This window comes from Etheostoma cragini, chromosome 16, assembly GCF_013103735.1.
Source record: "Etheostoma cragini isolate CJK2018 chromosome 16, CSU_Ecrag_1.0, whole genome shotgun sequence".
In the NCBI taxonomy this organism is placed as follows: Eukaryota; Metazoa; Chordata; class Actinopteri; order Perciformes; family Percidae; genus Etheostoma; species Etheostoma cragini.
Window position 1 is genome coordinate 20007632 of NC_048422.1, and position 16987 is coordinate 20024618.

General features: G+C 41.9%; 1 protein-coding gene across 3 annotated transcripts in view; it reads right to left on the reverse strand.

The window, feature by feature from the left end:
• The window catches only part of col5a1 (procollagen, type V, alpha 1), an 84876-nt gene that overhangs the window by 30712 nt on the left and 37177 nt on the right, over window positions 1–16987 (reverse strand). For 2 of the 3 annotated variants that reach the window (XM_034895606.1, XM_034895605.1), the window contains exons 5-25: window positions 15321–15452; window positions 13573–13680; window positions 12640–13065; window positions 11212–11799; window positions 11030–11086; window positions 8923–8964; window positions 8324–8386; window positions 8151–8225; window positions 5985–6077; window positions 5478–5534; window positions 5270–5323; window positions 4922–4975; window positions 4552–4605; window positions 4385–4438; window positions 4243–4296; window positions 3792–3836; window positions 3036–3089; window positions 2498–2542; window positions 1746–1799; window positions 1615–1659; window positions 633–686 (exon numbers count right to left, since the gene is read on the reverse strand). In XM_034895606.1, coding sequence (XP_034751497.1) covers window positions 633–686; window positions 1615–1659; window positions 1746–1799; window positions 2498–2542; window positions 3036–3089; window positions 3792–3836; window positions 4243–4296; window positions 4385–4438; window positions 4552–4605; window positions 4922–4975; window positions 5270–5323; window positions 5478–5534; window positions 5985–6077; window positions 8151–8225; window positions 8324–8386; window positions 8923–8964; window positions 11030–11086; window positions 11212–11799; window positions 12640–13065; window positions 13573–13680; window positions 15321–15452 — 2208 coding nt within the window. The remainder of the gene's footprint in view (window positions 1–632; window positions 687–1614; window positions 1660–1745; window positions 1800–2497; window positions 2543–3035; window positions 3090–3791; window positions 3837–4242; window positions 4297–4384; window positions 4439–4551; window positions 4606–4921; window positions 4976–5269; window positions 5324–5477; window positions 5535–5984; window positions 6078–8150; window positions 8226–8323; window positions 8387–8922; window positions 8965–11029; window positions 11087–11211; window positions 11800–12639; window positions 13066–13572; window positions 13681–15320; window positions 15453–16987) is intronic. The other variant, XM_034895607.1, reaches the window with a different exon arrangement.

Genomic DNA, 16987 nt, shown 5'->3' on the forward strand with positions numbered 1-16987 from the left:
GAGAATACCGCAGAAAATGGAAGATGCAACAAATGGATGAATGCAAATTAAAAAAATTGAGATTTTAAATGTTGGAGAGCTCCAAAAAGACCCTGAAAGCCATCGAGGCACCAGGGGACATTGTACGGTGTCCGCTCTCCTCCATTTCTTATTCCTCTCTTTCACCAAATCCCTCATTTTCAACACTGTCTCCATGTGTCTTTTTCTCTCACTACAGTTGTAAGTATCTCACCGCCTCTCTCGCCTGGGCTCTCTCCAGTGCACCAGCCCTCTAAGACACACCTGCCATTAGCACAGGTGTTTACCGTGCCGTCTGTGCAAAGATGGGACAGCGAGTGTTTGCAAGTGTGTGGGCGGGTTGTTCCATTGTGGCACAGCTGTGTTGCTGTGTTGTGCCTTACAGATTTGTTTCAGAAAAATAAATATGTTTTGATTGCGTTAAACGGTTCCTTAACATAACAATGTGATGCACTGCTTTGAAAGTGTTGTTACATACAGTTAACAATTATAATTTGCAAATTATCAACACCAAAAAAAACCTCTTCTTTTAAAGGGTGAGATAGATAGAGAGAAAGAGAGAGAGATTGAGAGGCTGTTCCACTCATTTCTTTGGACATGGTGGATGAACTCACCGGTGGACCATCAGCTCCTGGCATTCCCGGCAAGCCTGGCTTTCCAGTAGGACCCTGGACAGAAGACAAGACAAAATGTAAAGACATCACAGAGTAAGACAACACATGGCAGTTGACGGTTAGAGAGAGCCATGGGCCGGTTTGAGATTCTGACGGTATGAAAACCTTCAGCAAAAATACCATGGTTTCACGGTATGGTGGTGTGCAATTACAGCTTTAAAATGTATGATTATTGAATGTCTTTTTTCCCAGAGGATACAATGTATTTTATTAACACAATGCACACTGGGAGAGGGATTTCTAAACTGCACTTTCTGTCCCTGATGACTCAATATAAAACAGCTCATACCGCATGAACGATATGACAGAAAATGTTAGTGGTTTTCAAACTGCGGTTTACCTTGAAACCGGTAACCGGCCCATGCCTGGCTAGCAGCTCTTCGATGCTGTGGCCCAGTGGTGCTTGGAGCTAAACGCTAAGTTCAGTCTGCTAACAAACTAATTACATTTCTGCAACTCCACAGTGACAAAAACTGCCAACTGGAAAAAATGTTAATAACCACAGACTTTAAATCTATAAAATTGCAGCATATTGTCTTGTTCATTTGCATGTGCTGAAAGCCAAGTTGCTATCTTATTCAGTTCCAAATGCTTATCATACTATTATACAAACGTGTCTCCATCCCCAACGCAGGGCCAAATAGTGCCTAGTAGACAGTGCAGAAAGATTTTATTCCTGATACATTTTAATCCAATTTCAGAGAAATCCCATTTTCCAGTTTATATGGAGGGTATTCAGCTTATTATTGAACAGTTGGAATTTGAGAATGAATAATGTTTGCATTGTGTTTCTCCTGATTAGAAATGAAATACGGCTGTGGCATTTAATGTAGCGAAATAGAATCAAACAAAAAAATCTTTATTATAAAGTGGTTGAAAGAAGTCGTGTTTTACAATATGTTATCTAAGTAAGTGATCTTACCTTCTCTCCTGGAGGTCCGATGGCTCCCTGGGGCCCGGCGAGTCCCTGCGCAGAGGACACAAAATGCTCAGAACATTTCATTTGATGGATGAGACAAAAATAAAATGTCAGACAACCTGTTCAACACAGACCTGGGCGCCTGGGTTGCCTTGCTGTCCAGGAGGCCCTGGCTCTCCTTGAGGTCCCTGAAGAAAACAAGTTCATTTTATAAATCTCACAACAAACACAAAGATTGATTACTTTATTTACTTGAGTAAAACCTCCCAAGTGAAGTTAAGAGTGATTAGTTGCTCCATATGGTCCATTAAAAGTGAAACGCTGCTCTCAACAGATATAAATCAGAAGGTGATACCTACAAAGGCAAATAGCACAACATCTTGCTCTGGCTAAAAGTAGAAGATAACTGCCAATCAATTATGTTGCGTGGGTCCAATAGTGCAGTTAAGCTGTTGATCTTCCATTTCTACCTAGTTGGAACCTTCCCAACAGAACAGACAAGCTGCTCCAGGCAGGTGTTCTCTCATTACGGTCAGGTGCTACCAGAAATTGACCTGGAATGATACAATTGGCTGTGGTGGATTGCTCAAAAGGATCAAAAACACTGACGAGCTTTTCTTCATTATCTGGTTAGTATCCTCTGATTGTACTGGCGTGTTGTGTGTGTGTGTGTGTGTGTGTGTGTGTGTGTTTGGGTGTCAAGAGATTGAGTCCATGAGGCAATATATTGGATTTGAGGATAAAATAGAGAGATGTGAAAGTAGTGCATTTTCTGTCTCTGTGACAGTTGTGTTTGTGTGTGTGTGTTTGTTGTGTTTTTTAGGTTTGTCTGGGTAATGGAGAAGGCTAAAAAATAATAAATGTAATCAATTGCAGCTTCACTTACTATGTTTCCTTTGGGTCCAGGGTGGCCATCCATTCCAGTAACACCCTACAGCAGATGAGATGAACACAACGTTTAGCACATACAAGGCCAGCCCATTTGAACACTGAAAAGGTGAGTCTAACTTGTTGCTGCTTATTCTCATTCTTAGCTGTAGACTAATTGTAAAACCACACCTTGGCTTTTGCATCTGCGGCATATGAATTTGAGCATATTATTATTGTGCGTTATATCTCTACACATCCTGCACAGGAATATCACTTCAAAATACACTACTTGATAGATGTGCACTGTCCATGTCAAATCTAATCTGTTGAAACAATATGAAGATGAGGTTTAGCTTTGCTCCGCTGTAAACTCAATAACCTATGCTACTCTTTGTGTATGCTGTCTGAAATATGTTGAGTTTTGTATTTCCCGGTGGGTGTTGGTTTGCAGTCTCTTTTGTTCTATGAGATGGGAAAATGATTCAGCTCTCTAAACAGTAAATCACTTGTATAGCATGGCTATGAAAAACTAAGAGGAGGGTATGGGGACTCACAGGGGGTCCAGGAGGTCCCTGAGGTCCTTTTGGTCCCAGCAAACCGCGGGGGCCCTAGAAAGAAAGACAGAAATTGAGATTGAGAATGATATCACACCTGTGAAAGGAATTATGAATTATTAAACATGTTAAACAAGTTTCAGTATTTTATTTCAGGAAACAACCCTGACTTCCTCAAAGTCCTTGAGGATATTCTGCCGAGTCAGACTGGGAGGAAAAGCTTTCTTTACTACGTTTAATTCCCCACAGCTATGCCTATCACACGTTGCTTTGCATTGCTGTGCTTTGCCTCACAGCTACAGTTACCTAACAAGACCTATTGTCCTGTTGGTGTGCATGCAAACCAATTTGGCACACCCTGGTGGAAAAAACAAGTCATAGCAGCACATATAAAGGGTTTTCTGGTGGTTTTTCCTTGCTTTTCTGTTTCGCCCTCCGTGCAATATCCTGCCTGAGAGAGTGGGAGGCTATTATATCAAGCTTGATGTGGGCTGCCTGCATTTCTCACCGCCAAAGCTTCCCTTATAAAGATTAAGCACTAGCAAAACCCTCATCAACATGGGTTAACCCTAAACCTTCCCAGCAACATTATGCTAAGAAAAATCTCCATTTATATGAATATGAACAGCAGCTGCCGTCTTCAGATGATATATGATATCATCAGCTCATTTCATTGTTCGCTAACAGAGCGGGCCCTCCCAGCTCTGTGATCCTATCTCTCAGTGTAAGACTGAACGGAAATACGTGATCACTCACGGGTTCACCAGGAAGTCCTCTGGGTCCGATGTCTCCATCATCTCCCTAGGAAAGAGAGAGAACGGGTCAGAATGTGGAACGGACCATGAAGGATAATGGAGGAGAAATTGTGTATTGTCAATGGAGAGATAATGGAAAGGCACAAAGAAAAGGTGAAAAAGAGGGGATCAGGTTGCATTAGCTATGGGTAATGAGGATGGTGAGGGAGATTAGAAGCAGATGGAGGTGTGCAGAGATCTCAACAATATTAGGGGGGGATAATTGAGTATGAGATGGGAGACGAGGAGAGCAAGTGGAAGTAAGAATTTGGGTGCTGACAAAAAAAGGTGAGTTTGTTTCTGCAGCATAACATTAACGATTAAGGAATGAGATACACCAGACACAATCAGAATCCAAATCACTGTTTCTCTAAATTAAACGGAGAAAGAGGTGTGAAATTATAATTTCTCACCCTTTCTCCATCCTCTCCAGGACCGCCAGGAGGTCCAGAGGGACCAGGTTCACCCTATAACAACAAAGATTTAGATATAACAATGGCACACATCAAATCTGTATAGTTAATGCACTTTTTACAGCACTGCAAAACATCTTACTCTGTGTCCTTTTTCACCAGGAAGTCCGGCCAGACCATCAAACCCTCGGTCTCCCTGAAGAGCAAAGACATATCTGGTTGGATACCGCTTGTACAAGCTTGAAAAACACTTTTAAAAAAGGTATTATGAAATATGCCTATGAATTATGAACATGGTAGACAAGGTACCTTGGGTCCAGACTGTCCCGGCATGCCTCTGGCACCGTCAGCTCCAGAACGACCCTTCAAAAATGACCAGTTACAAAAAACGTCAGAAATCACTGTTGATGGGCACCCATATATGTTTATAGGTTTACTCCTCGACGCAGGGCGGCCGCGGGTTTGACTCCGCCCTGTGGCCCTCTCATGTCTTCAGCTGTCCTTTCTAAAAAAAGGCCTAAAATGCCCAAAACATAATCTTTAAAATAAAAAGTAATCACTGTGACTATATGGAGACTAGAAAATATTTTTATACTGTCACCCTGAAATGTATATCTATTCAATATGAGTATCACAAAGTAATACACTTTGCTGCAAACTCGGTTTGTGTCACGCTTACCCTTCTGCCAGGCTTTCCAGAGGGTCCAATAGATCCCATAGGTCCACGTGGTCCCTGGAAAAAAAACACTTGCAACTCAGAAGAATTGTATTTTTCTTCACATTTCCATCTTGCAAATATCATGCTAAAACAAGAAAAGTTGCCTTTTACCCTCCTTCAAAGGGTTACAAAAAGAATAAGTTTGAAGTAATGTAATGCTTCATTAGTTCAACCGTTCATTTGTTTAGGTTAACAGTTTGTAAACCTAAACTAATTAATTTCTTAGATGTAGGTTTGCTTCAATTTAGTTGTTTCTGTTTTTCAGTAATAGATTTTAAAAACTAGTTTTCACATTCTTATTTCTCATACCTGAGGACCTGACTCTCCAGACTCTCCCTTCAGTCCTGGTACACCAGGAGGACCCTGGGAAGAAAAACAAACAAAGATTCAACAAACACTAAAGCAATACAAGTTTTCAACTCAGCTACAAAGTATTTTTTTTTACAATAACATTCTTGATATAACATTTTTATGGATTTTGAGTCCGTAACTCTGCGTCGTGCTTAGAAATACATACCAGAGGGCCGGACCGGCCGGTCAAACCCATCGGACCTGTAGGGCCGCGCATAGCCAGCTGAACACATGAAGGAAAGGATTAGCAAAAACATTAAAATAATAAGATTATAAAAAGGAAATATAAAGAAGGATATAAGATTGAAAGCTATTGCATTAAGCTGATATTATACCATGTAATTGCCATTTGCATGTGTGTGTGTGTGTATGACTTAAGTGTCTGTTCATTTGTTTTCTGTGTGAAATTGTATATTAATTTTTGCATTCTTGTGCACAACCACAGGGTAATAAAGTGTAACAATGACCTTTTGGTGATGATAAAGGAGTACCAATGATGTATGAGAGTGTATAGATACAGAGAGACACATGTAAAAAAAATAATAATAAAAATACAAAACAATAAATAAAAAGTCAGACACATTCCAAAAGAAGCAGCAGGTTAAAAAAAACACACACGACTACATACAGTTTACTGTTAACTACTACGGTCTGTTTATGTGTGAACTGTTACCCTAGCCTGCTGCATGATGGCTTGCATCTGGGCCTCCTGTGCTGATACAGCAGGTCCTTTCTGTCCAGAGTCACCTCCACCGCTCATTCTGAACTATGGATGGAATCAAAGAAGGGTGAGACTTTACTGCAACAAAGATGACACCAGCACACAGGACGCACTGGCACAAAACATAAAAGGAATAGCTGAGAAAAATGTGGCAGCAAAAAAAACAATTTAGTTTAATCTACTTACCATTAAAATCTGCAACATTTCTATAATACAGTGTCCCTATTTATGGATCTATGCAACTTATGTCCAACTAAGCATCGCCCTACAGTTGTCTAACCAGCACCATCAAAGGCTGCCTATGGTGGCCGGGTTGGCTGAGCAGGCGGACATTTACATAAAGGTTTATGCCTCAACAGCGCAGAGGTCCAGGCTTTGACCTGTGACGATGTCCTGCATGTCTTCCCCCTCTCTCTCTCCGCTTTCTCACCTAGCTGTACTGTCCATTAAAGGCGGCAAAGCCCCCCAAAAGAAATCATCTTTAAAAAAAGGCTGCCACTGCAGGCCACAAGCTTCCAAGTCTACTGGCATCTGGTGGCGATGAGCCGGCATTGCACCGTAGGTGAATAGCCAGGCTTTGTGGTGCAACACAGGTTTGTTTGGGCCATGCATCACGGTAAGGTTACAGAGCACAGTCCTCAGGAGGCTGACTGTCAGTGAGCTTCGAGATGCACAGCAACCCAACAGTGAAATACTGTGCAGGAACAAACCGTGTTACCAAGAAGCAAAAATACAAACAGTTGATTCAGATCATCAGGCTGAGTCAGACCTACTGCAGCTCACCTACCATAAACCAAATGTCTCCAGAGCAGACTTTTCACAAGAATTGCGCCAAATCCTACAGTTTCCCAGAGTTTGATTAAATATTGGCTAATCCCATCCCTATATTAGTCACAATCAAATATATGCAGCTATTTTTTTTTTCCTTCTGCATATCTGTGAGCCTTTTGGTCTGTCACTGATTCCTTCTCTCTTCAGCTTTTTTTTGTTGCCCTTATTCGTCATTCTCAAACAAGCATTCCTGTTCATCATTTAACTTTAACTAACCAATGTTCTACTACGTCAAATTGTTAACTAGCGAGCCCAGAGCAAAAGAAAAAACACTATGATGGGAAGTACAATATTGTTTTCACACGTTTTCACGCCTTACCAACTTATGGTATGGCAGACTGTCCACAGAAAAAAACAAGAGGCATCACTATTCATTGGACCCTTTAAGCAAAAAAAACGTAGTGTTGAAATTCACAATTTAACCCTGTTGTGTTGATTCCACAATTTTAACACTGAGCCAAAGAGTCCTCTGGTGAAAGAACGGCAAAACAACAATGTATGTTTCCCATTAGCCTCGGAGCTCAAGGATCAGATTTCAACCGTGCTTTCTGCCAGTGGATACACCAGAAAGACTTGAGTTCCTGTCCAGACGGAGCTTGCCTCATGGCTCACACAGGCAGCTCTGTGGACCCCTGAAACCACAACTTCACATCTGCACAGCTAATCAGCAGCAGTATTAGACCTCTTCCAAGTACAAGGAAAAGAAAGAGGTACTTAAAAAGGTAGACAGCGTAGGAAGTCGTTAGCATGGCTGTGTAACTGTCGCAGTCGAATCATTGGATGCAGCTGAAGCTACAGAGAGAACCGACAGCACTGCTTTGCTTCCTGTCTACAGCTAGACGATTTCCTGGATGGACACACGATATGACAACTTAAATTCTGTTTAAAAAATGTGGAACAAGTTAAAAGAATGTAGGTAGAGAAAGTCCTTTAATACGCAGATTTGAGTTTATGGAGTCAAAACAACTGAGCGTGAGCACTGTAGATGATAGAGATGGGCGGCTATCTCATTTAATAAACGTACCACAAGGGGCTGCTAAAGCACATTTCAACATTACAACATATTTGTAAGGGTCAGGCACATCCAAATCGGTTTCAAAGGAAATCCCCTTCATTCTACTACACTGTGTAAACCACATGTCAGAGTTATTGATAAAAAAAGAGAATGATACGTCATACTTGGCTTTGAACAAGGATGTACAGCCACATGGAAAATGTTTTAGTGATTTACGTGCGGGTAAACATGAAAACACAGCGCTTTCTTTCTTACTGTTGTATTTTACTTACAGGCAGCATTAGGACAGTTCCAGGGGGTCCTGGCAGACCATCAGCACCAGGAAGACCAGAACGACCTGGAGGACCCTTAGTCGGAAAATAACACAAAAGTTAGTACACAAACACACACACACACACACTTGTAGAGCTTTGAAAGCAGTGTGTCATATGCAATTTATACAGACCCTCTCTCCAGAATCTCCAGGACTGCCTGGTGGGCCGGAAGCACCTGGGGGTCCGGGGAGACCCTATGATAAGCAAAAAATCTCCTTTTACACACATCATACATGCACAATGCGAAACAGTCATACTTGCTTCACTAAAAGTTGTCGCCATTATCTTGCAAAGTGGTCACACATGGGAGAAAGGAATGCATGATACAATATGGAGCAGCTTGTCGAGTTGTAAATCCTTTATGAGGCGCTCTTTATTTGTCTGTAGCTCAACGCTTGAATGGCTGGTCTCTGTGGGACTCCATCTGCAGTGTGTCATGACAACTGTGTCTGAAAAAAAAATCGTCCTAGATAAATAATTTAGTTGTTCATCATCTGGGCAAGTCCATATTTCTTTGGGGGAACTGTTTTGGCCACTCCCTTCGCATTACAAATCAGGCATCCGGGGAAACTTGAATTTCTCTATCCTTAGGACGTAGCATGCAGAATGGGGGATATAAACCGTTACCAGCTTTTATTCATACACAGAGATTACACAGAAAAATGACAAGATAATGACAAGAAAAGAAAAAGAGAGGAAGTAAAGAAGAAGGAGAGCAAGCTCAACTTACTGTTGGCCCTTCAGGCCCAGGCGGACCCTCCACTAACATTCCCTGAAACACACAAGCACAGAAATCATCACTTACCACAAGAGTCCCCACAACTATCTCAGGCCTCATTCATAAGTCTGTGTGCAACGATCTCACTATGAACAGATGCACCCGCGAGCGTTTTGTACTCATTAACACAGGGAACTTTGGTTAAAGGAGGGAGTAAGTGTAAATGAATACATGTCCCAACACACCTTCCTATCAAACGTTTGTCTCAAAGTCTTTGCAAACTTAATATAAATTCCTGAATGTCATTTCAGTTTTGCTTGAAATTAATCCACGGAATAAAAAGAGAATGAATAACTGCAGAGCCAGGACGGCAAAAAAAACCTTAGGTGCTCTCCTACTTGGACAAAAGCAGAGGGAAGTACTAATGAAATTGAAGTGACAATTCATTTCTTCAAACTGCCAGATTTGATATTTGATCGTGCATGTGATATGAAGCCAGTTTATACATGTGTCTTGCTTTAAAATACATTAAATGAAGTTATGGAAGTGCATTCCTACCATATATATTCCTCCCTCTTGCTAAAGCAATCTCAGCATCTGACTCACAGATGCCTTGTCGCAGCTCTGTGGCTACAGAGATATTGCTTTGTTTGATTGCTCTTGTGGTAACATGCTGGCTTTCTGATTTGTTATGAGGACAGAGACCCACACATTAACCAAACTTATTTAAATGATGTGATGTTTTTCATCAATCCCTCGAGCTGTACTCCTTGAGCATTTTCAACGTACAATTAATGCAGTTGATCTTTGACACTCCCCAGGTTTTGCCTTTGTCTTGCCTGCGGTGTGTGTGTGTGTGTGTGTGTGTGTGTGTGATGGGAACGGGCTAGACCTTGGGAAAAAAATTTGTATGTGTTCATGTTTCTGTGTGATTTCCAGCTTATTGCATGTTTACAAGAGAAAAGACACACTGGGTGGTTGGTAATGAGTCCTCAAACATGCTTACAAACACACACACACACACACACACACACACACACACACACAAGCATACAGTACACACAAGATCGTTTAGGAAGTGAACTTTGACACACTTCTTTCTGCTCTCACATATAAACATGAAGACAGTCAGTCACAGAAGGATGTATACTTAATGGACCTCAGTGACATCTGTTAGAAGTAAAACCGCTGTAGCTGCTTTAGAGATATAATTTCCTTCTGTGTCTTATGTACCTTTGTAAACAAATCAAAGGAGTTGTCCTCACCTGAACACTGTGTGAGTATTTGAATCAGGACTGGATGTATTCCACCAGTTTCTATTTAAAAACAACTTAGTTTTTTTTTTGTAGAGGGGCAGGAATAGTCTTTCTAACTCCCTGTTGTTCTTCTTGTAGTTGTATTCTCCCTCCCTCTCTCCCTCCCTCCCCACCCCCTGTGTTCACACACTACCCACACTGTGTTAAGAGATTATTGACAATCCCTGCATGGCAGTTGTCCCAGCCTGATCTCATTGAATTCCGTGAAATGAACACAGCCCCTTAACTCAAAATCTGTGGCAGTTTCACGGAATCACCAAAAATTCCGTAATGGGCTGGTTAGGGAAAAGAAGAACGGGACGGCTGGGTTTAGGAATCGTGACACGGTCTCTCCGATCTCCTGGGTGAAAATCCTGTGTGACGCATCCACCACCCCAACCAACATCCCAACGTGGATTTTCGGGCTTTCATACTACTCGCTACCGTGGTTGCTCTTAATACCAGTCATCTTCTCATTGACTTTACTTTGGCATTGTTTTCTCTGGTGGCCACACAGACTTTCCTCACATTCCGTGTCACCACTACGTAATGCACTGGTAACGGTTGTGATCAATTCATGGAATTCTGTGAGACCAGGCAGGTTATCCAAATTTTTTTGCTATGGTTCTGATGCCCAGCCAGGAGCCAGACCTTGCCCACAGATACTATATGAAAGGTCTGGTGGGCCATGATGAGTGTGTTTGGATTGTGTTTAGATGTGGATCATACATCTGTACTCGCAAATATTAACATCCCCGCACCCATGTGCGCACACGCAGCCTACATCTGTTGCTCAAGTATGTTGTTCAAACAGTGACACTCACAGGCTCAATAACAGCAGGCTCTCCCTTCTGTCCCTTCTCGGCACGAGCTCCGTCGACCTGCACACCAAACACAGAGAAACAATCATCATCAGCAGACGCTCGCCTTCAACACCCTCATCATGCTATCCGCCTCATCTTCTAGGTCATGTCTTTGCCAGTATGTCCTTCTAAATAATTTTCACCTGTCCATAATACTCATCGGTCTCAGCAGGCAGCAATTTGCCCTCTTTGCCGTCATAATCCAGGTCTCCGTAGGTATCATAGACATCTAAACCGCCATAGTCGGGAAGGTTTTCCTCCTTGAAGCCATCCTCCAGATCTGTGTAGTCACCATCACCTTCCACGCCCCCGCCCGTTCCGGTGGCGATGGATGCCCCTGCTCCGGTGCCGGCGCTGGCTGACCCCCCTCCAGTGGCGGAAGATCCTCCCACAGAGACAGAACCATCTCTGTCAGAACCGCCCCCGATGGTGATGGTAGAACTGCTGCTGCTGCCACCTCCACCTCCAATGTGGACTGTACTGCTGCTGCTGCCTCCTCCACCTCCAATGTGGACTGTACTGCTGCTGCTGCCTCCTCCACCTCCAATGTGGACTGTACTTCTGCTGCCTCCTCCACCACTGACATGAACTGTACTGCTGCTGCCACCTCCACCTCCGCCACCAATGTCAACGGTGCTACTGCTACTGCTGCCACCGCCTCCTCCAGTTGTGTAATGGTCGTCCACGTTATAGTCATATCCGTCGCCGTAGTCATCGTAGGAACTTCCTACCTATAAAATCATAGATTTAGTTAATAAAGTGAAATTTGCAACATTGCTTGTTTCAGTTAGAAGTATAAACAAATAAAGTGTAAACAAATAACATACAACTGCAAGAACTTTGCATTTTCTGACTTATTAAAATATACATGTAGAGCACTAAAGCTGCATCTAAGGATATAATTCACTTACGTTAATCTGCAGAACAATATTTAAATTAAGTTTGCTCTATAAAGTGTCATATCTTCTCAAACTCCTAAAGTCCAAGGTGTTAATAATATACAAATGCAAGAACATTACTTTGCATTTCTGACGTATTAAAACATACATGGAGCATACTAAGGCTGCAACTAAGAATTATTTTTATTGTACATCTGCAGAGTATTATTTAAAGTTTGTTTGCTCTATAAAATGTCATAAAATCTCAAACTCCTAATGCCCTAGCTGACATTTTTAAATGTCTTGTTTGATCATCAAAATAGTTGCAGACGTAGTTTTTCGTCATCCACTTATTAGTTCATTGACTAATCATTTCATCTCTACCGCATCAGATGTACCGTATGTATTTTCCCAAAGCAGCATTGAGTGGGGTTTCTGTGAATTTCTATGGTCATGGTGGCATTTCTAAATACATCTACACTGGCTTTGCTTCCCCCATGTGGATTGGTGGATTATAACATGAGGAAGGGCCCAAAGAAGCCCCTGCTTATGTATCCTGCACATAAGACTATGTAACAAAAATAAGAATAGAATTTCAAATGTTCCAAACAGCTTACCAATATCTCTTTTAGACCTACAGGTCGCACCCACAACAATTAAGTGAGGATGTCAGTGTAATGAATGTCAACGTACTGATGTCTTGTTGCTGGAGATGGTTACAGAAGATCCTCCTCCGCCGGTGATGACCTGCCTTTTGATTCCAGCACCTGTACCCAAGTCAATGTTTCCCCCTGCTCCCAGATCCAGCTCCCCACCGGTGCCAATGCTGGTGCTGGTGATGGTGACACGCCGAGAGGTGTCGACATCAGGCGACGCCGTGGCCTCGTCGTAGTAGTTACCGTAGTTGTCGTAGCTGTCGTAAGGGCTGGTCTCCTCTCCGTTGGCGTCTCCTCCGCCAGCAGCAGTACCTGACGAGCTGCTGGATGAGCTGCTGGATGTACCAGAGGAAGAAGTGCCAGAGGATGAGCTACTGGAGATGGAGGTCAAGACTTTGCCATCCGTAGCAACGCCCCTTAAAACCTCCTCAACTGTGGTCCCCACGCTGTCTTCATCTGTCCCCTGTAAGGCACAAAGGAAATGCTTACTTTGGTGCATTTGAAACAATAACATTGCATTTACATTAAGTGAGTATGTCAGTAAAGTATATTTATATAGTGCGCTTCACAGATACAAAATCACAGTGCTTTAAAGTACATAAAACATACAAAATAATACATACTTTAGCAATTACAATCACAAGGTAATACATAAAAATAAAGGGTTTGTTTAAAAAAGAAGGTTTTTAACTGATTTCTAAAAAAGTCCACTGAGACAGCAGACGATGGAGTCTAATCCCCAAAGACTGTGTACATTTCATATTATGCTTATGTACAATAAATCTTTGCATATCACCTGCATCACCATATAAATGCAGGTGACTGATGATCTGTAATCTGCAATGATCTGTATGTGAGAGTGAGAATTTTAAATGGATTTCTAAATTTGACAGGGAGCCGGTGGAGGGACTGGAGAGACTAATACATGAAGTCCATTTTTGGAAAAACGTATATAAAAGGACCACAGTACCTTGGTTTCTTTTGTGGTAGTCTCAGTATCAGATGTTGAATCCAAAGGCTTGCCATCCACATCCTCATAGTAAGGGTATTCATAATAGTAGCTGTCCTCCTCTGTGTTCTAAAGGAGAGAAACATGACACCAACACTGAGTGGGAATTTGACTGAGAGAGCCAAAATAACTATCAATTATTAAAAACTTGATGTCCAAACACGATCTGTTGCTGCTGGGTCTGGCTGACTTATGCGCGACAGACTGGCCATCGATCAGAAGCACACAGGAATGCCTTCTACTCGCGGAAACCTCATGCTGCATCTCCCTGTTGCAACTTGTTATGAGTGAATGACAAATTACTTTTTTTAGTGCTTTCATAATGAATCTGTTAGAGAAAACACAGGTCGGGTTTTTGTGTAGCTTGCAACCAACAGGCCCCAGGGCAGGAAAAAGGTCAAGAGGAAGGACTTCCTGTCTCTCTTTTAAGACTTCTCTGACACACCTTTAATCAGCGTATTGGTATTCAGTGCAGAAAACAACACAGTGCAGGGATGCAGGCTAAGGCAGGCACCACTTCATTCCTAAGCATTAAATATCTGCATAGCCTGATAACCCTGTTCTTCCCAGTCAGCACTTTCCTCTGGCAGATTGCAGTTCTCCTGTATGAGCCAAGAGGCTCTTTTCAGCACAGGATCCAACCAAGATCTGATTTGAGTATTACGGATAAATATGGATTATTGGAAATTAAATTCCAGGCGTATGGTCAGCTATGAGAACACTTCTTTCTTTAGCTGGTTTCTACAATGTCCTGTATGCAAAACTCCACTAGGATTATCTTTAGTATTATTAAGCAATGTTATGTTTGCAAAGTTGCATTTTGAGCTCCAAGGTACAAAGTAAAAAGGAACATATTTTTGGGTTGCAACTAACGATGATTATGACATTTGACTTTAAGATGGCGACGCGTACCGACGCGGCGGCCCTTCTCTGTCTACAGCGTGGTGTTTTCCTTTTCAATACCTTTAGTATTTTCAATATGTTTTGTCTTATTCTTTTATTTTTTTAGATTATTTTGGGGCATTTTGGCCCTTCATTTAAATAGGACAGTTGAAGACATGAAAGGGGACAGAGAGAGAGGAAAAAAAACCTCTATATGGGGGCGCGCTCCACCAGGTGAGCTAGCCAGGCCCCCATATGTTAGTATAGTTTTATTATAGTTATTTAGTTTTTTTTATACTGTTTGGTTTTGCCTTACATTTGCACTTGTTTAGAATGTATTACTGTATTGTACATATATTTTAATTGTATATATTACTTATCTTTTTTATCTTATTTGTATACATTACTTATCTTTTATATTATACTTGGAGAGAAATGTATTTTTTACTGCTCCGTTTGTCTGGCACATATTACAGAATTGAAAATAAAGTTGACTTGACTTTTCAATCGATCAAAATAGATGTTGCTCTATGAAATGGTGAAAAATGGCGATATGTGCTTTCCAAAGTCCAAACTTGCGTTCTCAAATGTCTTGTTTTTGTCCATAACTCAAAGATATTCTGTTTACTGTCAAAGAGGATGGGGAAGAAACTACTATTTACACTTATGAAGCTGGAATCAGACAAATGTTTACTCTTTTTTTATCTTTCTCAAAACCAATTAATTGCCAATCAAAATAGTTGGCAATTACTTTAATAGTTGACAACTAATCAATTAATCTTTGCAACTCTAAACATATTACAATGATAAAAGGTCTGGTTACTCACATATTCATCTGTGTTGGGGTCCTGGTTCTGGGGCTGGTCGGGCACCGGCACTTCACAATCAGGGCTGTAGTGCTCACAGTAGTCATAGGCAGCTCGGTGGTCTGCTACAATCATTAGCTGCTGGATGTCTCCCTGGAAACCACAAGAAACAGGAAGTCATGAGATGCACTGGACATAGCTACAAGTCATGCATGTAAAAAGCAACAAAAAAAAACAAGCAAACAATTGCCAGCGACAGAGACGGCAGTCTCACACTCGGTGACCCCTGGGGGGAAATGAAAGCACACAAACAAATAAAGATGAGGGACAACATCTGCAAGCAGCATTATCCTACTCAGAACAGGCAGTCCTGAAACTAGGTCAAGCCAGGGGAATCTTAAGGCTGACTAAACGATGAACAACTTTGTCCCGGGTTCAAGATTGTCGTTTTGCATCAGAGCTGAGCACCAGAGTGTGAGACCAAAAGCATACAGCAAACAGAGCTACAAGAGAACAACTGAGACTTGATGTAGCTGGACGGAGATGACAGACAAACACAGCCTCACATGAGGGCTGTGCAATTAACCGAATTTTGAATAGCGATTCCAATTTCAGCAACCTAATGATCACAAAAACAGAATAATCAAAATGGGAAAAGTATTTAGGGGAATTACACAGTTCTAGGTGTTTTCACTGTTGATTTGTATAACTTTTCCCCAGTTTTTTTAAAGAAAAAAGCCAATGAGTAATCACATTCATTAACTGTGATGTTCTCCATAATTGAGCAGCCCTAGCTCACACACAACACACTCACACACACACATTAGCCCTGCCTTAGATCTTAGGACATGAGTGATTTTACCTTTGAGCTGATTGTGTAAGATAAATGGATCAACTTAGCATGTGTGACATGGAGAACATGAGCCGACTTGCAGTTCAGGTAGCTGACCTGAGCCATCGGTGTGTGCATAAGTTGAGGTGCAGGGGGGTTTAAAGAAAGAGAGATGGAGAATGAAACAGATATTGATAGAAAAGGAGCAAGAGAGAACAAGAGGGAAAAGAGAAAAGGCTCAGAAGGATCCCCGGGCTACATAGGGAGTTGGGTGTGTGTGTGTGTGTTTGCCACATGTTTCTGGACAGAATGCATATGGCACCAAAAGGCTGTATTGTGTCTATCCAAACATGTCCTGATTACACTTCCAAATGCAGTGAAGTCATTCCACATCAATCAAATACGTTACTGTAGCTGAAACAAATTTAGTTTTGAGGGGAGGGTATGAGAATCACGTTGTGACGCAGCTATGGGAACAGACCGCCACAGAAGATGAAGTGTTTTTGATTATGTTCAATTGCTGAAAAGCTGAAACCTCTCAACATATCTTTCCAGCTGAAATTCTCCTCAGATAGCGGTCTTTTCTGACGAACATTAGTGGATTGCATTTGTGGTCTAACCAGTGACAGTTCATTGAGGCGCACCAGTCCCACTGCTACTCGCGAACATTCCACACAGAACTCCCTCTCTCCTGGATCCTTTAGTAACTCTTTCCTGCTCCGGCCTTGGCTTATGCTATCAGTGGGGATAATGGGGGATGCAGGAAAACAAATCACAAAACGTCCTCCTCCAAGACAGAAAAATTGGAGTAGCCATTTCAAAACTATCCCAGCTGTGAACTTGCAGCTCCCAGGAA